Source organism: Mustela putorius, unplaced genomic scaffold, assembly GCF_011764305.1.
Source record: "Mustela putorius furo isolate JIRA1106 unplaced genomic scaffold, ASM1176430v1.1 tig00000145_pilon_pilon_pilon, whole genome shotgun sequence".
Lineage (NCBI taxonomy): Eukaryota > Metazoa > Chordata > Mammalia > Carnivora > Mustelidae > Mustela > Mustela putorius.
Window position 1 is genome coordinate 34,768,298 of NW_025421294.1, and position 22,365 is coordinate 34,790,662.

A 22,365-nucleotide genomic window follows, 5' to 3' on the forward strand; every position below is an offset into this window, starting at 1 on the left:
TGAGCAGAGAGCCCGATGTGGGGCTCGATCCCAGGACCCTGGGATCATGACCTGAGCCGAAGGCAGCAGCTTAACCCACTGAGCCACCCGGGCGCCCCTAAAGGTGAACATTTTTTTTCTGCTTCTGTCCCTCATCAATAATACCTTTCAAGACCGTAGAATTTGTTTATTTAAAGCTATGTCAAGACTCCTTCCCGGGACACCTGGGTGGCTCAGTTGGTTGAGCAGCTGCCTTCGGCTCAGGTCATGATCCCAGCGTCCTGGGATCGAGTCCCACATCGGGCTCCTTGATCAGCAGGGAGCCTGCTTCTCCCTCTGCCTCTGTCTGCCATTCTGTCTGCCTATGCTCGCTCTCTCCCTCTCTCTGATAAATAAATAAAATCTTAAAAAAAAAAAAAAGACTCCTTCTCAATCCCTCTCCTCCCCACTCTAGACCCCCGCAAACCTCTAGTTCACCAGCCGGTCCTTCTCCAGCCGGAGAGTCGAGGACCTTCTGTTCTAAGGTAGGAGACTGAGTGGTGGGGATCAACCCTTGAATAAAAGGTCTTTTGTTAATGGGGATTTGAGGTTTGGGAGGATATTGTTGGCTTTCCTTTTTAAAATTAAGCACGGTACAAATAGGCCCTTAAACCTCCATAATCACTAACTGAAGGACGCTTAATAGTAATCATTCCTGTTTGAAAAGGAAGCGCGCGCGCTGCATGCCGGGATTTGTAGTCCCTGCTCGGATGGCCCTCATTGCGGCTGTGCAGGAAGAGCCTCTCGTCCAGGCGCATGCGTGCGGCGGCGGCGGCAGGACTGACTGCGCTAAGGTGGCGGTAGGAACGCGGCCTCCTGGGAGCTAGCCATGGCGGTAGCTGCGGCGGCTATGGGGCCCTCGGCGCTTGGTCAGAGCGGTCCTGGTTCAATGGCTCCATGGTGTTCAGTGACCAGCGGCCCAACACGCTACGTGCTGGGAATGCAGGAGCTGTTCCGCGGCCACAGCAAGACTCGCGAGTTCCCTGCACATAGCGCCAAGGTGCACTCGGTGGCCTGGAGCTGCGATGGGCGTCGCTTGGCCTCGGGGTCTTTCGACAAGACGGCCAGCGTATTCCTGCTGGAGAAGGACCGGTTGGTAAGCTGTCAGGGACCGGCCCAGGCCAGAGAGAGGGTCTGTGGTAAAGCCAGGTGTGGAGAGCCAGGTGTTGGAGAGAATGCGGGATGGAGGCGAGGAGAAGGGAGGGGTGTGGGGAAAAGAGGGTTGTGTAGAGCACGCTGGAGGAGTGCGGGAGTGACAAGGGTAATGATTAGGGATCTGGAAGGAATGTGGTAGAGAGGAAGATGGTGATGGTAAGAGGGAGGTGGGGATGTGAGGGAGTATAGCAGTAAGGAGGTGTAAAGATGAGCTGGGAGTGGAGGCGAGGAGAGGATGAGGACTGGTGGTGAGGAGGGTAGATGGGATTCGAGTGAGGTGGGGGTGTATGGGAGTGGTAGGAAGGAGTTGTGTGGTGGTGAGGAGTGGCTAGAGGCTGTGGTGATGGTGGGGTCCCTATGGTGGTAAGGAGGCTTCCTGTGAGAGTGAGCAAGAAGATTGGGAACCTTGGTGGAGTAAATGTGGAGAACCAGAAAGAAGGAGGAAGGCCAGGGAGGGCAAAAGAGTTAGAGCATTGCTGTGGAATCCAAATCTTAGAACAATTCAGAGTGATTGGAGAGGAAGGGAGGAGGGTATTGGGAAGAGTTTTGGGGAAGGGGTTTAAAGATTTAAAAATTCTTTTAAATTTTCTGGCTTTTTCTTTGCCACAAGGTACCTTGGTTTGAATAAGGTTTAGAAGTCACATGTGGAGGCAGGTACTTATGTGTGAAGTAGCATTTGGATTCTGTTCTTTCAGGTTAAAGAAAACAATTATCGGGGACATGGGGATAGTGTGGACCAGCTTTGTTGGCATCCGAGTAATCCTGACCTCTTTGTCACAGCATCTGGAGACAAAACCATTCGCATCTGGGATGTGAGGACTACAAAATGCATTGCCACTGTGAACACTAAAGGTGACTCTTGAGAGAGAGGGCAGAGTAGGAAGATGAGCAGCTTATAGTCATTCAACAAGCATTTCCCAAGTATCTTCTTTGTGTGTGGCCTCGTGTTAGGTGTGGGACATCCTGGGCTGAATAAGACAATTTCCAGCTCCCAGGACCTGTACTAGGTTTAGTGCAGGGAGAGAGACATATGTGTTAACGAAAAAACCTAACGTGATATGATATGGTTCATCTTACACTGAAGAGTCTACAAGATGGATACCTAGAATGGAAATGCTTAAGTCTGACTCTTGCCTGTGAGGACATTTGAGCGGAATTTGAGCAAATTCTTAGAATAGGTAATAGGGATTTAGTGGTCAGGGTACAGTGCATGGGTGAGGGGTGGGGTGCAGCTCTAGGAGGGAGCTTCATGTGTAGATAGATGGAGAATTTAGGAAACTGCTGATAGGCCAGAATGACTGATCTTGGGAATGAATAGTCTTGGTGGTCTGGGAGAAGACGACCTGAAGTTGTATAGTACATTTGTAGAATCTGTTCTTCACCAGGTATTGTCCTATAAACCTTGAGATCACTTACTATGTTTTACTGACTAACGTGTCATTGATTATAACATGCACCAATATTTTATGCGTTGTTAGGAAGGAAAATAAAGTTTCTAGATAAGCATCATATACCAAAAATTTCGAGATGCCTCCTAATGCATTTTAAGATATGTTGTAGAAAATAAAATGTGAAAATATATGCATCATAGAATTGATAAAGTTGGTGAGATTTTTAATTGACATGTTCACTGTGGGCCACTGGACTTTGTTGACAAGACTTGTCCCTGGAGGTGGAATCTTGTAGTGCTTTCTCCAAGTAGACAACTGGTGATTCTTAAATGAGTTAGATAGCACGTGGATGAACATTAAAAACCGGCTGTGTATGTATTTTAATGCCTACCAGAAAGAAAGATCTAGCCCATAGAATTTATTGATAAATGGAAACTGAATTTATTTAACTGAAAATTTTTGAGTCAATTTTAAGAAAAGTCTTGAATAAAGAAATATAGCTGTTATTTTTATATATAGCTATATATATTTATATATATACTTAAAGATATAGCCAACATGGATAGGACAAAAATTGGAAAAGTGGCATGTGAATGACTGGAGTTTGGGAAATGGTGGTATAAGACTAGGGGGCTTTGGAGTCAAATCTGGTTTCGAACTTGGGTGTGTTACTTCATGGCTTTGACACTTTGGCTCATCTCTCATATCTTTCATATCTTCATATGTAATATGGGGATAATAAAGTATTCCTTAGAGAGTTATGAGAGTGCATAAGGGGCAATTTGTAGACGAAAGTGTTGGACTCATAATTGGTGAGTAAGTAGTCATTCCCTTCTGTTGACTGGGACCTTGGTGAATGAGGTTTGGAGATAACTCTGGTCTTTGTAGTATTAAAAAAAAGTTAACTGCAGGATTATAGGCAAACAGTATCTTGCTGATTATATCTGGGTTTCCAGGGGAGAACATTAATATCTGCTGGAGTCCTGATGGGCAGACCATTGCTGTAGGCAACAAGGATGATGTGGTGACCTTTATTGATGCCAAGACACACCGTTCCAAAGCGGAGGAGCAGTTCAAGTTTGAAGTCAATGAAATCTCCTGGAATAATGACAACAACATGTTCTTCCTGACAAATGGCAATGGTTGTATCAACATCCTCAGGTGAGAGGGTTCTAGCTTAGGGACTGTCATGTCTTTGTGCTGGGTGCTGCATGGATACAGAATGAATTAGATGCAAGCCTGGCCTGAAGGAGCTTAAAAGACAAATGGTAATAAAAAATCCTAACCTCTGTTGAGCACCTTTGAGCCAGGCACCTTATATTTACTGAGTCCTCAGAAATTCTCTGGGGTTGTTATTTGAGTCTTATTTGACAGATGAGGATCTGGGATTCAAGAGAGTTTAAATTATTAGTCAACAGGTGAGCACTAGAACTAGGTACACCTTGAATTATGGTTAATTTATACCCATAAAGTCTCTGCTTAAATTTCTTAAAATTTCTTTAAAATTAATTAATTAATTAATAGATAAAAAATTAAAAATTTAGTATTTTAAATATTTAATATTTTAATTAATTAATATTTAATATTTTAAATTTTTAAAAGATATTTAAAAATATCTTTAAATATTTTAAAATTTCTCTCCAGGGCAGCCATCTTCAGTACTTTCCTACCTCCCTAGCTTAAAAGCTTATTTTATGTACTTCCTGTTGGCAGCATTTCTCATTCTGTATTATAATTAAATGTTTGTTTGTTTTAAAGATTTTATTTGTTTAGTTGACAGAGTATACAAGCAGGGGGAGCAGCAGAGGGAGAGGGAAAAGCAGGCTCTCCACTAAACAGGGAGCCAAGTGCGGGGCTTGATCCTAGGACCCAGGATCATGACCTGAGCCGAAGGCAGATGCTTAACTGACTGAGCCACCCAGGCACCCCTATAATAAATGTTTAATTAATCTATATCTGCCATTAGACTATAAATGACATGAAGGTAGGGACCATGTGTAACTTGTTTCCTGTTGAATCCCTTGTTCCTACCTTAATACTTGCTACACAGAGTTAGGATCTCCATAAATATTTATTCTGTAAATGAATGAAGTGTTGGAATTGAAATTCAGGTCTGTTGACTCTGTTCTTTCTGCTGTCTGGGTGGGCAATGCAAGGCAATGTGAAATAGGTACTTTTCGAGAGGCATGGAGTTTGCTTTGGAATCCCAGGGATAGAAACTTAAATTGACTATGGGAGTTGGGGATTGAAAGAGGCAGCTTCTGATCTTGACCTTGAAAACTGAGTAGAATTTTAAGAATCAGCAGAAGGGAACCATACAATGGGCAAAGGTGTGAATGAACATGGCCTGTATAGACAGTAGTTGGTAGATCACAGTTGCTGAGAATGGTATCAGATAAGGTATCTGAAGAGATAGCCTGAAAATGGGAAGATAAAGTTGAAATATAATCTGGGACCAGATTATATAAAAGGCTGGAAACCTGTGCTTAGCAACTTGAATTTTATTCAAGTTGGTGTTCTATAGCTTATTATTTTTTTTTAAGCCTTTCAGTTAGGAAATAAAACACATACACAGAAAACCACTTAAAACAACATACAGCTTGGGACACCTGGGTGGCTCGGGTGGTTGAGCAACTGCCTTCGACTCAGGTCATGATGCCAGAGCCCTGGGATCAAGTCCCACATCAGGCTCCCAGCTCCGTGGGGAGTCCGCTTCTCCCTCTGACTTTCTCCCCTCTCATTCTCTCTCTCACTGCCTCTCTCTCTCTCTCTCTCTCAAATAAATAAATAAATAAATAAATAAACAAAACAAAACAAAAAACTGTCTTTAAAACAACATACAGCTTAATGAACTATTATCTGTGTAACCCCACCCAGGTCAAGAAATATTTGCTGCATCCCGGAAGTCCCTCCATGTCCTTTGTTCTAGTCCTCAAAAGGAAACACTATTTTGATTTTTATAGTATTTCTTCATAGTTTTAGCTACTAAGTATGCATTCCTAGACATTCTAGATTTGTCTATTTAAAAAAATTTGATGTCTTTTAAATGTGTTAAACTATGAAGTTGCTCTTCATCCTCTTCTACTTATAATATAGACTGTTAACCTGCAGAGATTCTCCTAGTCTGGATTTTGCTGATTCTGTATGCTTATTTATTTGTTGGAATATAACATACTTCCTCTCATTTACTGTTTTGTTATTTAATAATATAGTTCACTTAGGAAAGGCAGGATAAATGGTTCTTTCCCTTTGTCATCAGATAATGAATTAGTTCTCCATCACCTCCAAAGACGATTAGCTAGGTTTTATTTTTAAGACTTACTAGGGACGCCTGGGTGGCTCAGTTGATTGGACGACTGCCTTTGGCTCAGGTCATGATCCCAGAGTCCCGGGATCGAGTTCTGCATCAGGCTCCCAGCGCCATGGGGAGTCTGCTTCTCCCTCTGACCTTCCCCTCGCTCATGCTCTTTCTCACTGTCTCTCTCTCAAATAAATAAATAAAATCTTAAAAAAAAAAAAAAAAGACTTACTGTAGGGGCGCCTGGGTGGCTCAGTGGGTTAAGCCTTTGCCTTCGGTTCAGGTCTTGATCTCAGGGTCCTGGGATCGAGCCCCACATCGGGCTCTCTGCCGGGCAGGGAGCCTGCTTCCCCCTCTCTCTCTGCCTGCTTGTGATCTCTCTCTGTCTCAAATAAATAAATAAATAAAATTAAAAAAAAAAAAAGGCTTACTGTAAACTCTTGTACTTAAGCATGGGAGATGTGTTTCAGTCCATTGGAGTAATTATCTGTATGGAAACTCAAAGTATCCCTTCTTCAGCTAATGGGAGCCTCTTCAAGTTGTTCCTGAGTCTTTTTTTTTTTTTTTTTTTTTTTTTTTTAACAATGCAGGTAGTCTTCAGTTTGTTGCTCTCTGATAAGACAGGATATGCCAGGTTCATCTTGTATGTTTCCTGGCTCAGACCTTTAATCAGAAAATTCTCTAAGAATCCTTGGATTCTTTTTCTGAGAAAAGGTACTGGAACTACAGATGTCCATATTGCTGGTTTGGTCATTATTTCTAGACCTTTCCTGTGGACAGAGCAAGGACATGTAAGTGTTTATTTTTAAAGATTAAAATATGTGAATAGTGAGTTTATGTTGATAACATTGAACTAAAATTCAGGACTAGTGGAATCCTACTGCGGGCACCTGGATGGCTCAGTGGGCTAAAGCCTCTGCCTTCGGCTCAGGTCATGGTCTCAGGGTCTTGGGATCGAGCCCCGTGTCGGGCTCTCTGCTCAGCAGGGAGCCTGCTTCCCCCACCCCCGCCCCCAATCTGCCTCTCTGCCTACTTGTGGTCTCTCTCTCTGTCAAATAAATAAATAAAATTAAAAAAAAAAAAGAATCCTACAAAACATTTTCTATATTACAAATAACTCTTTCCTTCCAAACTGAATATTTGAGTATTCTGATTCTCAAGGACACTGGGATTATAGAATTAGAATATCCCATGGTTACTTAATACCTTTCTCCATATTACACATAGAGGTATCTCAGAATAACAGTATTCCCACTACCACCACCACTGTGATTACTTAAAATAGTAAATTTTGCTTTTTGCATTGTTTTCCTAATTTTTCTTCGATTAAAAAAAACAGTTAATATTATATTATCAGACCCTGATATGAGGAAGTGGTGATGCAACATGGGGGCTTAAGTGGGTAGGAGAAGAATAAATGAAACAAGATGGGATTGGGAGGGAGACAAACCATAAGTGACTCTTAATCTCACAAAACAAACTAAGGGTTGCTGGGGGGAGGGGGTTTGGGAGAAGGGGGTGGGATTATGGACATTGGGGAGGGTATGTGCTTTGGTGAGTGCTGTGAAGTGTGTAAACCTGGTGATTCACAGACCTGTACCCCTGGGGATAAAAATATATGTTTATAAAAAATAAAAAATTAAAAAAAATATTACATTATCAGAGTATACTAGCTACTAGGTACTATGCCTTTCTTTTACATCTATAATTTCTACAAGAAGCTGTATATGTAATGCTCATCACCAGTCCCATGCTGATAAGTCTCTAGTCATTTTGATTGTCAAAGTTCATTCTTTAGATTCCTCAGGAAAGGTTCACGGGACAATATTCTTTAAGTTCATGCTTACAACTTATATACCTATAAAACTTACAGATATTTAATTGTGTTTACCATTTGAGCTCTTTGTAATTGATAGTTTTGCTAGATATAAAAATCCTTGATTCCTATTTTCTTGCTTGTATATCTTAAATATATTATCCCATTTTCTTTTGGCATAAAGTCTTACAGTCAGAAAGGTCTGATAATAATCTATTTTTTTTTAAAGATTTTATTTATTTACTTGACAGAGAGATCACAAGTAGGCAGAGAGGCAGGCAGAGAGAGAGGGGGAAGCAGGCTCTCTGCCAAGCAGAGAGCCTATTGTGGGGCCCGATCCCAGGACCCTGAGACCATGACCTGAGCCGAAGGCAGAGGCTTAACGCCCTGAGCCACCCAGGTGCCCCATAATTTTTTTTTTTTTTTAAAGTCCAGGAAAGTTTGTTTGAATTACAGTCTGATACTTGGTTGTCTTTGATTTTCTTCTTTAGTATCTCCCGTTGTCGTCTTAGTACCACAGTCCTCTTCCCATAGTTTAATTGCTGTCTGTCTTGTTTCTTAGCTATCCAGAGCTAAAGCCTGTGCAGTCTATCAATGCCCATCCTTCCAACTGCATCTGTATCAAGTTTGACCCCATGGGGAAGTACTTTGCCACAGGAAGTGCGGATGCTTTGGTCAGCCTCTGGGATGTGGATGAGTTGGTTTGTGTTCGGTGCTTTTCTAGGTAAGCAGCTCTGCCGGCACTTTCCTTGTTGGATAAATTAATTTGACTTTATTTTGGATGAAATTGTGCCCTACACTTACTGGGTTATTCTAACATGTCCTGTCTCCACTCTGTTACAGGCTGGATTGGCCTGTGAGGACCCTTAGTTTTAGTCACGATGGAAAAATGCTGGCGTCAGCCTCGGAAGATCATTTTATTGACATTGCTGAAGTAGAGACAGGTAACTGATACCCTCACTACCATAGTGAGTCTTCTATCTGTCATCTGTTGGCCATTAAGACTTTTCCTGTCATGTGTGTTTATCTTCACATTACTACTTCACTTGCATTAGCATAAATGAATTTTCCTCTTAAGACAGCTTTGTTTATTAGGACTATTATAGTCAGGTCATAAGGGAGCAAAGAGTTTAGAAAGGAGCAGGTCTGAAAAAAAGGAATTTAGGAAAATATTTTGCATTTCATTAACTGTCAATTCTTCTGTTATGAAATTTTTAAAATGTGGAAAATAGGAGGAAGAAAAAAGTGATACTTTTGGTTCCACCTCTAAACACAATCTCTTTTAGTGTTGTGGTATACTTTTTTCCTGTATTTTGCCTGTATTTTAACTTAAAATAATCTTAGGAATTAATAAAATACATGTGATTTGCTTTAAAAACAACCAGTAGAATTTGAAAATAGAAAAATGAGAGGAGAGTATTCATTTTATGAAAGAATTTCCTTAGCTTTACTTATTTTTAATTAATAATTTTTTATTATCAAAGTATGACGGACATGATATTATATTAGTTTCATGTATGACAGTGATTTGACAGACATACACATTAGTCATTGATCACAATAAAGGTAGTCATCATCTGTCACCATATAACATCATTATAATATTATTGACTATATTCCTGTTGCTATACTTTATATCTTCAGGATGTATTTATTTTAGAATTGGAAGTTTGTACCTCTTAATATTTCACTCATTACCCCAGCTTTCTCTCCTCTGGCACCCAACAGTTTTCTTTAATTATGAATCTGTTTCTGTTTATTTATTTACTTGTTTTGTTTTTTAGATTTCATGTACAAGTGAAATCATATTGTATTTGTCTTTCCTGATTTATTTAACTTAGCTTAATAACCCTTAGGTCCACCCCATGTTCTCATAAATGGCAAGATCTCATTCTTTTTTTATGACTGATTAATATTCCATTGTGTATATATATCTCAGATCTTTATTCATTTGTCTATCCATGGATACTTAGGTTGCTCCCATATTGTGGCTATTGTAAATAATGCTGCAATAAACATAGGGGTTTACATATCTTTTTGAATTAGTATTTTGTTTTCTTTGGGTAATTACCCAGTAGTGGAATTATTGGATCATACATTTCTATTTTTAATTTCTCGAGAAAGCTCCATACTGTTTTCTGCAGTAGCTGCACCAATTTATATACCCACCAGCAGTGTATGAGGATTCCTTCTTCTTTACATCCTCACTGTTTGTTTTTTATTATCTGTTTGATACTAGCTATTTTGGTAGGTATGAGGTGATATTTCATTGTATGTGCATTTCCCTGATGATCATTGATGCGAGCACCTTTTCATGTTTGTTGGTCATCTGTGTGTCTCCTTTGGAAAAATGTCTGTCTAGGTTTTTTGTCCCCCTCCCCCCACACTTTTTTTTTTTTTTAAGATTCACCCATTTGGGAGAAAGAGAACATGAGTGGGCCTGGGGGAAGGGGCAGAGGGAAAGAATCTCAAGCAGATTCCCTGCTGAGTGTGGATCCTGACATGGGGCTCAATCTCAGGACCCTGTGATCATGACCTGAGCCGAAATCTTAAGAGTTGGATGCTCAACTGACTAAGCCACCCAGGCACCCCGTTTTTTAATCAGCCTATTTTGTTTGTTTGTTTGTTTGTTTGTTTTTTAGTGTTGAACATAGAATTGTTTATATATTTTGGATATTAACCTCTTAATGGATTTATTATTTGGAAGTATCTTCTCCCATTCAATAGGTTGCCTTTTTGTTTTGTTGATGGTTTCCTTTGCTATGCAGAAGCTTTTTATTTTGGTGTAGTCCCAGTATCTTATTTTTGCTTTTGTTTCTCTTTGCTTGAGGAGACATATCCATAAATACATTGCTAAAGCTGATGTTCAAGAGATTGCTGCCTGTGTTTTCTTTTAGGACTTTTATTGTTTCATATCTCACATTTAAGTCTTTAGTCCATTTTGAGCTTATTTTTGTGTATGGTGTAAGAAAGTGGTCCAATTTCATTTGTTTGAATGTAGTTGTCCTGTTTTCTCAGCACCATTTGTTGAAGAGACTGTTTTTTCCATTGCATATTCTTGCCTCCTTTGTTGTAGATTAATGATCATATTAAGTGTGGGTTTATTTCTGGGCTCTCTATCCTGTTCCATTGATCTAGCATATCTGGTTTTGTGCCAGTGCCACATTGTTTTGAATACTATAGCTTTGTAGTATATCTTGAAGTCTGGGATTGTGATACTTCTAGCTTTGTTCTTTCTTAAGATTGCTTTGGTTGCTCAGAGTCTTTTGTGGTTCCATACAAATTTTGGGATTATTTGTTCTAGTTTTGTGAAAAATACTGGTATTTTGATAGGGACTGCATTGAATCTGTGGATTGCGTTGGGTGATACGGACATTATAACAATATTAATTCTTCCAGTCCTGGACATGGTTTATTTTTCTATTTGTGTTACCTTCAATTTCTTTCTTCAGTGTCTGATAGTTTTTAGAGTATAGGTCTTTCCCCTCTGTGGTTAAATGTATTCCCAGGTATTTATTCTTTTAGGTGCAATTGTAAATGGGATTGTTTTTTAAATTTTCTTCCTACTACATCATTATTAGTGTATAGAATGCAATGGATTTCTGTATATTAATTTTGTTGCCTGCAACTTTATTGAATTCATTTTTTCTAATACTTTTTGTGGAGTCCTTACCGTTTTCTATATATAGTATCATGTCATGTGCAAATACTAACAGTTTTACTTCTTTCTTACCAATTTGGGTTCCTTTTCTTTTTTTCTCTTGTCTGGTTGCTGTGGCCAGGACTTCCAAGACTGTGTTGAATAAAATGGTGAGAGTAGACATCTTTTTTTTTTTTTTTTTTTAAAGATTTTATTTATTTATTTGTCATAGAGAGAGAAGCGAGAGCAAGCACAGGCAGACAGAGTGGCAGGCAGAGGCAGAGGGAGAAGCAGGCTCCCTGCTGAGCAAGGAGCCCGATGTGGGACTCGATCCCAGGACGCTGGGATCATGACCTGAGCCGAAGGCAGCTGCTTAACCAACTGAGCCACCCAGGCGTCCTGAGAGTAGACATCTTTGTCTTGTTCCTGATCTTAGGGGAAAAGCTTTCAGTTTTTCACCATTGAGTGTGTTGTTATCTGGGTTTTTCATATATGGTCTTTATATGTTGAAGTGTGTTTCCTCTAAATCCATTTTGTTGAGAGCTTTTATCAACAATGGGTGTTTATTTTTGTCAGATGGTTTTTCTGTGTCTATTGAAATGATCATATAGTTTTTATCCTTCCTCTTATTGATGTGATGTATCATATTGATTTATTTGCAAATATTGAACCATCCTGGAATAAATACCACTTGATCATGGTGTATGATCTTTTTAATGTATTGTTGAATGTGGTTTGCTAATATATTTTGTTGAGGATTGTTGCATCTATATTCATCAGAGATGTTGGCCTGCAGTTTTTTGCTTTTTGTTTTTATTTTTGCTTTTTTTTTGGTAGTGTCTTTACCTGGTTGTGGTATCAGGGTAATGCTGGCCTCATAGAATGAATTTGGAAGTTTTTCTTCCTCGCCGATTTTTTGGAATAGTTTGAGAAGAATAGGTATTAACTGTTCCTTAAGTGTTTAATAGAATGCACCTGTGAATTCATCTGGTCCTGGAGTTTTGTTTTTTTTGGAGTTTTTTGATTACCAGTTTAGTTTCATTACTAGTAATTGGTCTGTTCAAATTTTCTCTTTCTTCTTGATTCAGTTTTGGAATATTGTATGTTTATAGGAATTTATCCAGTCCTTTGGGTTGTCCAATTTGTTGGCATATAATTTTTCATAGTATTCTCATATAACCCTTTGTATTTTTGTGGTGTCAGTTATTTCTTCTTTCATTTCTGAATTCATTTATTTGAGTTCTCTCTCTTCTTGATGCGTCTAGTAAAGGTTTATCAAACTTGTTTATGATTTCAGAGAACCAGCTCTTAGTTTCATGGATCTTTTCCAATTTTTTTTAGTGTCTATTTAATTTATTTCTGCTCTAATCTTTTTTGTTTCCTTCCTTCTACTAACTTGGGGCTTTGTTCTTTTTGTAGCTCCTTTAGATGTAAGGTTAATTTGTTTATTTGGGATTTTTCTTGTTTTGTAAGGTAGGCCTGTATTGGCATAAACTTTCCTGTTAGAACTGCTTTTGCTGGATCCCAGAGATTTTGGATTGTTGTGTTTCCATTTCTATTTGTCTTCATTTTTTAAAAAATTTCCTCTTTGATTTATTCATTGACACTTTGGTTGTTTATATTGTTTAGCTTCTGTATGTTTGTGTTTTTTTCCAGTATTTTTTTTTTTTCTTGTAATTGATTCCTAGTTTCATACCATTGTGGGTCAGAAAAGATGCTTGATAGGGGTTCCTGGGTTGTTCAGTCTATGGGCATCTGCCGTTGGCCCAGTTCGTGGTCCCAGGGTCCCAGGGTCCTGGGATCTAGCCCCACATTGGGCTCCCTGCTCAGCGGGAATCCTGCTTCTTCCTTTCCGACTTCCCCTGCTTGTATTTTGTCTCTTGCTGTCTCTTTCTATCAAAAAAAAAAAAAAAAAAAAGATGGCTTGATAAAATTTCAGCCCTCTTAAATTCATTGCAACTTGTTCTATGGCCTACTGTATATGATCCATACTGGAGCATATTCCATGTGTGCTTGAAAATTATGTATATTCTGTTATTTTTGAATGGAATGTTCTGTATATATCTGTAAAGTCCATCTGGTCTAATGTGCTTTTTGTTGATTTTGTCAGGATGATCTGTCCATTGATGTGAGCATGGTGTTAAAGTCCCCTACTATTGTATTACTGTCAGTTGCTCCTTTTATGTTTGTTAATATTCACTCTATGTTTTTAGGTGCTCCTATCTCCTATGTTAGGTACATAGATACTTACAATTGTTATATCCTTTCATTGGATTGATTCCTTTATCATTATTTAATTCCTCTTTTTGTCTCTTGCTATAGTCTTTGTTGCAAAGTGTATCTTGTCTGATAGTTTTTTTTGTTTTTTTTTTTTTGGTGGGCAGCAAGGCAAAGTTTATTGGGCAATAGCAAAGTGATAGTACAAAGGTCCTGAGGAGGAAGGGGACCTGAGAGGGCTGCCTTTGTCTGATAAAAATATCACTATCCCAGTTTTTTTTTCACTTCTGTCTACATGGAATATTTTTTACTGCCCTGTCACTTTCAGTCCACATGTGTCTTTAGATTTGAAGTGAGTCTTTTTTTTTTTTTTTAAAGATTTTATTTATTTACTTGACAGAGATCACAAGTAGGCAGAACGGCAGCAGAGAGAGAGGGAGGAGGAAGCAGGCTCCCTTTTGAGCAGAAAGCCCGATGCGGGCCTAGATCCCAGGACCCTGGGATCATGACCTGAGCTGAAGGCAGAGGCTTTAACCCACTGAGCCACCCAGGCACCCCTGAAGTGAGTCTTGTAGGCAGCATATAGTTGAGTCTTGTTTTTTCAGTTATCCAGTCACCCTGTATCTTGATTGGACCATTTAGTCAATTTACATTTGAGTAATTATTCATAGGTATGTATTTATTGCCATTTTGTTCATTGTTTTCTGTTGTTTTATGGTTCTTCTTTGTTCCTTTCTTCTCTTGCTCTCTCTTTCCTTGTGGTTGATGACTCTCTTTAATGTTATGTTTGGATTACTTTCTCTTTATTTTTTAAATACCTTTTAGAGGTTTTTGATTTGTGGTTACCATGGAGTCATAAATAACATCCTATTTGTGTAGCACTCTTTATTGTTAGTTGCTTAAGCTTGGACACATTCCAAAAAGCACTGAATTTGTACCCCTCAACATTTTATGTGTATATCATATTATATATCTTTTAATTTTGTGTATCCCTTGAGTAATTTTTGTAGATGTAATTGATTTTGCTGCTTTGTGTTTTAACCTTCATAATGGCTTTATAAGTGATTAGTCCACTAGCTTTAATCATATGTTTGCTTTTACTAGTGAAATTTTTTCTTTCATAATTTTCTTCTTTTTTTTTTTTTTTTTTAAAGATTTTATTTATTTATCAGAGAGAGAGGGGGGGAGAGAGCGAGCACAGGCAGACAGAATGGCAGGCAGAGGCAGAGGGAGAAGCAGGCTCCCCGCTGAGCAAGGAGCCCGATGTGGGACTCGATCCCAGGACGCTGGGATCATGACCTGAGCCGAAGGCAGCTGCTTAACCAACTGAGCCACCCAGGCGTCCCTCATAATTTTCTTCTAATCATGGCCTTTTCTTTTCACTTAAAGAATTCTCTTAAATATTTCTTGTAAGGCTGGGTTAGTGGTGATGAACTTCCTTTTGTTTGAGAAACTCTTTATCTCCTTCAATTCTGAGTAATAGCCTTGCCAGGTAGAGAGTATTCTTGGTTGTAGGTTCTTTCCTTCCAGCTCTTTGAATGTATCATGGCCACTCCCTTCTGGCCTGCAGAGTTTTTGCAGAGATCAGCCTATAGCCTTATGGGTTTTCTCTTGTATGTGACAACTTTTCTCTTGCTGCTTTGAAGATTCTCTCTTTATCTTTAATTTTTGCCATTTTAATTATTATGTGTCTTGGTGTGAACCTTTTTGGGTTCATCTTGTTTGGAGCTTTCTTTTGTTTCCTGGATCTGATGTGTGTTTCCTTCCTCAGATTCAGGAAGCTTTCAATTGTTACCTTTTCAAATACATTTCCTGCCCCCTTTCTTTTCTCCTCCTTCGTGGACTCCTATGAAGCAAATGTTATCATGCTTGATGGTGTTGTAGAGGTTCCTTCACCTGTTCTCACTTTTATTATTCTTTTGTCTTTTTGCTGTTCATCTTAGTTATTTTCTATTACCCTGTTCTCAAGATCTCTGATCCGTTCTTCTGCACCACCCAATCTGCTGTTGATTTCCTTTGGTGTTATTTTTCATTTCAGTTACTGTATTACATTTTCTGTCTCTTTGTTGAAGTTCTCAAGGAGTTCATCCACTGTTGCAAGTCCAGTTGAGTATCTTTAGGAGCATTACTTTGAACTTCCCATCAGTCATATCACATACCTCCATTTTGTTTAGTCCTTTCTCTGTGATTTTTGTCTTGTTTGTTCATTTGGGACATATCCCTCAGTCTCCTCATTTTGTCTAACTGTGTGTTTGTTTCTGCATGTTAGGTAGGTCAGCTACATCTGACCTTGAAAGTAGTGACTATACATAGAAGAGGTCCCGTGGTGCCCTGTATGCTATCTGCCCTGGTCACCGGAACCAGGGCTGTCCCCTCTATGAGCTGTGTGCACCCTCCTGCTGTGGTTGAGCTGTGATTGCTATGGGCATGCTGACGGTGGGGGATGGGGGCTGGCTTTCAGCCCAGTTGGCTGCGCTGACCTGCTTTGCCTGCTGCAGGCGCACTGGGCAGGGTTTGCTTCCCGTACTGTGGAGAGGCCTGGCTGCAGCTGCCATGGGCTTAGTGGTGGGTGGGGCTGGCACTCAGTCTGCTGTGTGTAATTAGCCTGTGTGACAGCTGCAGGTACATGCAAGGGCAGGCCTTGTTCTTTGGGGTGCCAGCTGTAGGAACTATAGGCAAGCTGGTGCATAGGGTTATCTCCCCTGTCCCCTGGGTGAGGAGTCACTTTAGTGGGGTCCTGGTCCCATGTGGGCCTGCCTGCTGGATATGGCAGGGGAAGAGCTGCCTTGGAGGGGTGCCTGTGGAGGCCAGTGGACTGGGTAGGGTGGGTGGTAGGGGAATGCTGGTGTGGTGCATGTGTTGCTAACAAGGAGAGTGTTAGAATTGGCTTCTGCAAGCATCTAGCTATCAAGGCTCACGGTGGGCAAGAAAAATGGCACCCATCAACACTTTTTTATTCCTGGAGAAATCTGCACATGTTTGCCATTCCCACACACACCCTAAAATTACTTATTAAATCTCCTTCATGTATACTCTAGGCGCTTTTTAAGCTGCAGCTTCAGTGCCATCTCTGGCTGAGATACTTAGTAGTGTGCTGCTGGCTCTTTTGCCTTTCAGTTCAACTGGAGTTAAGCAGCACTGATTCTAAAGCTCCTGGAGTTAAGCCCTGCTGATTTTCAAAGCCAGACATGATAGGAACTTGTCTTCCCAGCATAGGTCCTTACAGCCACGATTGCCCCGTGTGGGATCTGATCCCTTCACTCCTCCATGTTTGTGATGGCTCTCCCGTTGGTGGTTATTTGTACAGGGGTTTGGTTCCTGGCCATGTCTCCACCCCTTCTACCCTTTCAGTGTGGCCATGTCTCTATGGTCAGCTGTGGAAGATCTCTTCTGCTGGTCTTCAGATCATTTTCAGAGTTAATTGCAGTAGATACACTTGTTGCCTCAGTGTGTCTGTGGAGGAGGTGAGCTCAGGATCCTCCTACTCTGCCATCTTGTCATTACCCTCAGATTTGTTTTGTATTGTAGCTTTATTGTTTTTGGAAATACATGATGCTTTAGTAAAAGCATTTAAACTATATATATAGAAGACTTCAAAGAGCAAAGTAAAAAAGTTGAAATTCCACCATTTAAAAATGCCACTGTTGATGACATTGTGCTAAGTGTTGTCCAGCCATTCAGATATGCAGCTCCTTTGCGTCTGCTTTGTTTGTGTGATGTGTGGATCCTCTCCTGCTCTAGGCTGTGCCTGTTCCACCTGAGCATGTTACAGCTTCGTAATGTCAGCTCTGCTGCTGCTTGTAATGCAGTCCTGAATCCCATTGAATATGTCAGGATGTTCTCAAACTGCCGGTCTTTACTTATTTATGCCTGTGAGTGCTTCAGTTGCTCTGCTCTTTGGTGGCTTTTCATCTTCGCACCATTATAAGTAAAGCTGTGAGAAATATTCCTTATGGTCTTCACTTTGGGTCATCCTTTTGGGGAAACCAGTGAAGTGGGATTGCTCCCTGAGTCCAAGGTACTGACATTTTGTGAAGGACCAAACCATGTACAGAAAAGTTATTCCAGTGTTTGTTCTTAACAACGCATGCACGTGCATGTTTTTCCCATGTTGTCCTGGCACAAGTTTGTCTGCCTCACCTAATACATATAAAATGTGATTTATTTTATTTTTATTTTTAAAAAAGATTTTATTTATTTATTTATTTATTAGAGAGTGTGAGCGAGAGAGAGCACAAGTGGGCTGGGGTGAGGGTGGGCGGAGAGTAGCAGAGGGAGTGGGAGAAGCAGACTTACTGCTGAGGAAGGAGCCTGACGCGGGGCTTGATTCCAGCACCCCAGGATCATGACCTGAGCTGAAGGCAGATGCTTAACCCACTGAACTAGCCAGACACCCCTTATTTTTTATTTTTTAAGATTTGTTTATTTACTTTAGAGAGAGAGCACAGATGGGGGCAGGGGCAGAGGGACAGGAGAGAGAATCCTCAAGCAGACAACCAGCTGAGCACAGAGCCTACCACAGGGCTTGATCCCAGGATCCTAAGATCATGACCTGAGCTGAAATCCAGAGCTGGCTGCTTAACCCTCGGAGCCACCCAGGTACCCCTAAAATATGATTTAGTTCACATATACTCTTTCAGGAATATATCAAATATGGCTGTATTAATTTTTCTAAGTAGTTCAGACATATACTTTTAACATTTTTTTAATCTTTTCTATGACCTAGGCTAAAAATTAAAAGTCAGATGACTATCAAAGGGAAGCACAATTATAGTTATAGCATTATTTCATACATAAAAGGGAAATAATCTCAATTTCATTATGAAGGACTGATTAAATAAGTTGTGATACATCCATATTACATTGTGCCAGGAGAAAAACATAGTTCCATATGCGCTGAAATGCAAGACTGGCAAGGCATTTTACTGAATGAGCAGAGCAAGTAGCCAATCAATGCACTTGATGTGTTCCCACTTAGGTAAAGAAACTAAGGCTAAATTAGTAGAAAGACTTTTGAAAGAATTTATTTCAGACTTAGAAGATTGGGAGAAGATAAATTTTACTTTAAATTATAATCTTAAGGGGCGCCTGGGTGGCTCAGTGGGTTGGGCCGCTGCCTTTGGCTCAGGTCATGATCTCAGGGTCCTGGGATCAAGTCCCGCATCGGGCTGTCTGCTCAGCAGGGAGCCTACTTCCTCCTCTCTCTCTCTGCCTACTTGTGATCTCTCTCTGTCAAATAAATAAATAAAGTCTTTTAAAAAAAATTATAATCTTAAGTATTATTACTGAAATTAAGTAGATACAATGAAAAATACCGTTTTTTAAGTTACCCTAGGTGCATTTTAAGGACTTAAGTAGCCACATGTGGCTGATGGTTTCTGTATTGGATAGCACAGATGTAGAATGTTTCCATCATAGTGCTGTTTCCCAGTGCTGCTCTGTACCCTAGTGCTGTTTGAATTTTATGCAGTAAGCATGTTTTTGTATGTTGGTTTGTAAAATAGTATATATGCTCAGTATAGAATACTTGGAAAATGCTGGCCATTAAAAGGAGAAATTAATCACACATAGGTCCATAATTTGGAGATAGCTAATTCCTAACATACTAGTATATTTCCTTCCAATCTTTTTTTCATATGTAGATATTTATATATCTGTATAGATATTTTATATATAGACATTGATTCATCTGTATGTGTATACATACACTATACTATGTATAGGTGAAGTCATATGTTAAGTGAGGTTTTGTGTTTTACATATTTTTAACTGTTAAATGTAAAAGTAAGAATTAATTTTATTTCTGATAACATTTTTTTTTTTTAAATTTTATTTATTTGACAGACAGAGATCACAAGTAGGCAGAGAGGCAGGCAGAGAGAGGAGGAAGCAGGATCACCACTGAGCAGAGAGCCCGATGTGGGGATCGATCCCAGGACCCTGGGATCATGACCTGAGCTGAAGGTAGAGGCTTTAACCCACTGAGCCACCCAGGCGCCCCTGATAACATGTATTTTAACAGTCCACTTAATTTTGGCTTTTTAGACACACCATACATATTGCACCGAGTCTTTTAGAACTTCAGTGATCTGGAGTAGTCATGTCAGCCCCCGATAGCACCTTATTTATCATTCAGAGATTAAACTTTCCAATAAAACTGTCAAGATGTTGAATTTTATGAAGCCACATTGTTATTTAGGAAACATTTTAGGAGGCCTCTTCATGTCAGTTCTGAGTTTCTTGAACTGTATAAATTTTATTTTTACCAATCCCACGTGACGGACAAATGATGGCATAAAGGCCAGAAGAGAAGTAAAAGGAGGGTAGCAGCCTGTGAAAGTATTCTTTATGTTTGTGTAATATAGAAATTTGCTCAGACATATAGCTAGACTGCCAGATACTAGCATCATGAGAAATGTTTAACTGTCCCTGAAGTAGGATTACTTAACAAAGAGGGTCTCTCTTTCTCTCGCTCTCTCCACACACATATGTGTGCATGTTATACATATATTTTAAACAGCTTTATTAAAATATAATTTACTGTATAGTTGACCAGTTTGAAGTATATAATTTAATGTATCCTGCAACTTCAAAATAACACTGCATTGTTAATGTTTTATTACATTAATCTTAAGATTCTTTACATGAATCTTAACATAAAAGTAAAGTGGGACTAAAGGAATAATGGCTTCAGAAAAATCATGTTTAATTTCAAGTAAGAAGAGTGACATTTTTGGAGGAAAAAAATCTGTTTGCAAAGCATTGGGATTTAGAAGAAGGACCTGTGGCTTTGGAAACAGACTCACTTCATATGCTGACTCCTATGAGTATGACTTAACTGTTCACCTGTTCCTTTATAAAATGGGGTTTAAAATCATTACTTGCCTTGCTGCATTGTGATTATACTTTATTTCTAAAGTATAATGCATCTGATTCCTAAGGGGTACTCAACAAATAACTAACTGCTGGTACTGTTTTCCTAGGGAGTATGGAATAGGTTTAGCTCATATGCTCTGCATTCAGATCTTGCTCTGCCACCTACTGGCTTGTGCTCTCTCTCTGCCTCAATGTTCTATATAAATTGGGGCAATGATTGTACCTGTCCTGTAGGGTTAGTAGGTGGATTAAATGAGGGGTGCCTGTGTGGCTCAGTCAGTTAAGTGTCTGCTTTCAGCTCAGGTCATGGTCAGGGTCCTGGGATTGAGCTGCATGTTGGGCTCCCTGCTCAGCAGAAAGTCTGCTTCACTCTCCCTCTTTATGTTTATTCTCTTCCCTCGCATCCCCATCCCCCAACCCCTCGCTCCTGTGCGTTCTCTCTCAAATAAATAAAATATCCTAAAAAAAGTGGATTAAATGAGCTAATGTAGGCAAGCACATAATGAATGTGGTTTCTTATTAACGTATTGATTCGTTTTTCTATATTGATTTTTATAGGAGACAAGCTATGGGAAGTGCAGTGTGAGTCCCCGACTTTCACCGTGGCTTGGCACCCCAAAAGGCCTCTGCTGGCGTTTGCCTGTGATGACAAAGATGGCAAATATGACAGCAGTCGGGAAGCAGGAACTGTGAAGCTGTTTGGGCTTCCTAATGACTCCTGATAGGAGGCCTTCAGGGAGAGGAGACGCTGGCAGAGGCCTTCCTTTGTGTATTAGTTTGGTCTCTTCTCTTGGAGTTGATGGGCACATGAAGTGTTTGTAAATTGGTATAAATTATACAAGTCTTGTCAGTCTGCCTGTTCCAGTTCCGTTCTTGTTATGTGAACTCTTCCCATTCTTTCCCCTCCACAGGAGGTTTCTGCACGATAACACCAGAATATCTTCCTGTCTGGGTACTTCCTGTCTTCCCTGCCCTTGGCGTGTGTGGTAGACTTTTTTGGGTTTGCTTCTGCTTGGACAGTACCTACCTTGGGGGGTGGGGTAAGTGAAGAAGCTGTGATGGGGTTGGAGATTTTTTACAGTAAAAAGAAATGTATATAATTTTGAGATTTGAGCATTTAATAAAGCTGACTTTAAGGGACTTCTGCGACTTTAAAAGTTATGGTATGTTTGTTATTATTGTTGCAGATATTGGGAAATGTTGCAGTTTTGCATTTAAAAAAAATTTCAGGTTGGATTAAAGGTTGACATTCTATCATTTAATGTCCTAACCAAGAATTCTGTGAAATGCAGGGACCCAGCATGAAGTGCAATAGCAAGCCTTAAATTCTTCAGCTTGAGTGTACCCTGTCTTAATCTACAAAAGATTTGAGGACAATAAATTTATGGTAAACATTGTAAAATATAAACAAATCCAAAATCAGGAGAAGACATACAGATAAGAATAGAAAGTTGAAATTGGGGAAATTAAAACAAATATGCAAAGAATGAGGACCTGATTGAACTAAAATTTTGGCTGTGCCCCCTGGTGGCAAAGTGAAGAAGGGAGAAGTCAATTAATTCTTTTTTTTTTTTTTTTTTAAGATTTTATTTATTTATTTGACAGAGAGATCACAAGTAGGCAGAGAGGCAAGCAGAGAGAGAGGGGGAAGCAGGCTCCCCACCGAGCAGAGAGCCCGATGTGGGGCTCGATCCCAGGACCCTGAGATCATGACCTGAGCAGAAGGCAGAGGCTTAACCCACTGAGCCATCCAGGGTTCCCAGAAGTCAGTTAATTCTTAATGAAAAGCAGAGCACATGCCAGTTCCTCAGGGAAAGCAGAACTTTGTTAGCTCTTACTTCCAAAAGAAGTTGCTCAGGTAGGAGATTACCTGTGAACAATGTCTTGATTTTCATTGTATTTTAATGTATTTTGACATTAAAAATACAGAAATAATGATGTTTGTTGAAAATTC

At 39.8% G+C, this 22,365-nt stretch overlaps 1 protein-coding gene across 1 annotated transcript; it reads left to right on the forward strand.

Annotated features, from left to right (window-relative positions):
- The first annotated feature begins 763 nt into the window (after positions 1-763).
- On the forward strand, positions 764-21,568 carry THOC3 (THO complex 3). Its single transcript, XM_004737561.3, has 6 exons — positions 764-1,114; positions 1,869-2,025; positions 3,521-3,725; positions 8,241-8,402; positions 8,522-8,622; positions 20,970-21,568. Exons 1-6 carry the CDS (start codon positions 848-850, stop codon positions 21,131-21,133), a joined length of 1,056 nt encoding a protein of 351 aa, XP_004737618.1. The 5' UTR covers positions 764-847; the 3' UTR covers positions 21,134-21,568.
- Positions 21,569-22,365: the final 797 nt, after the last annotated feature.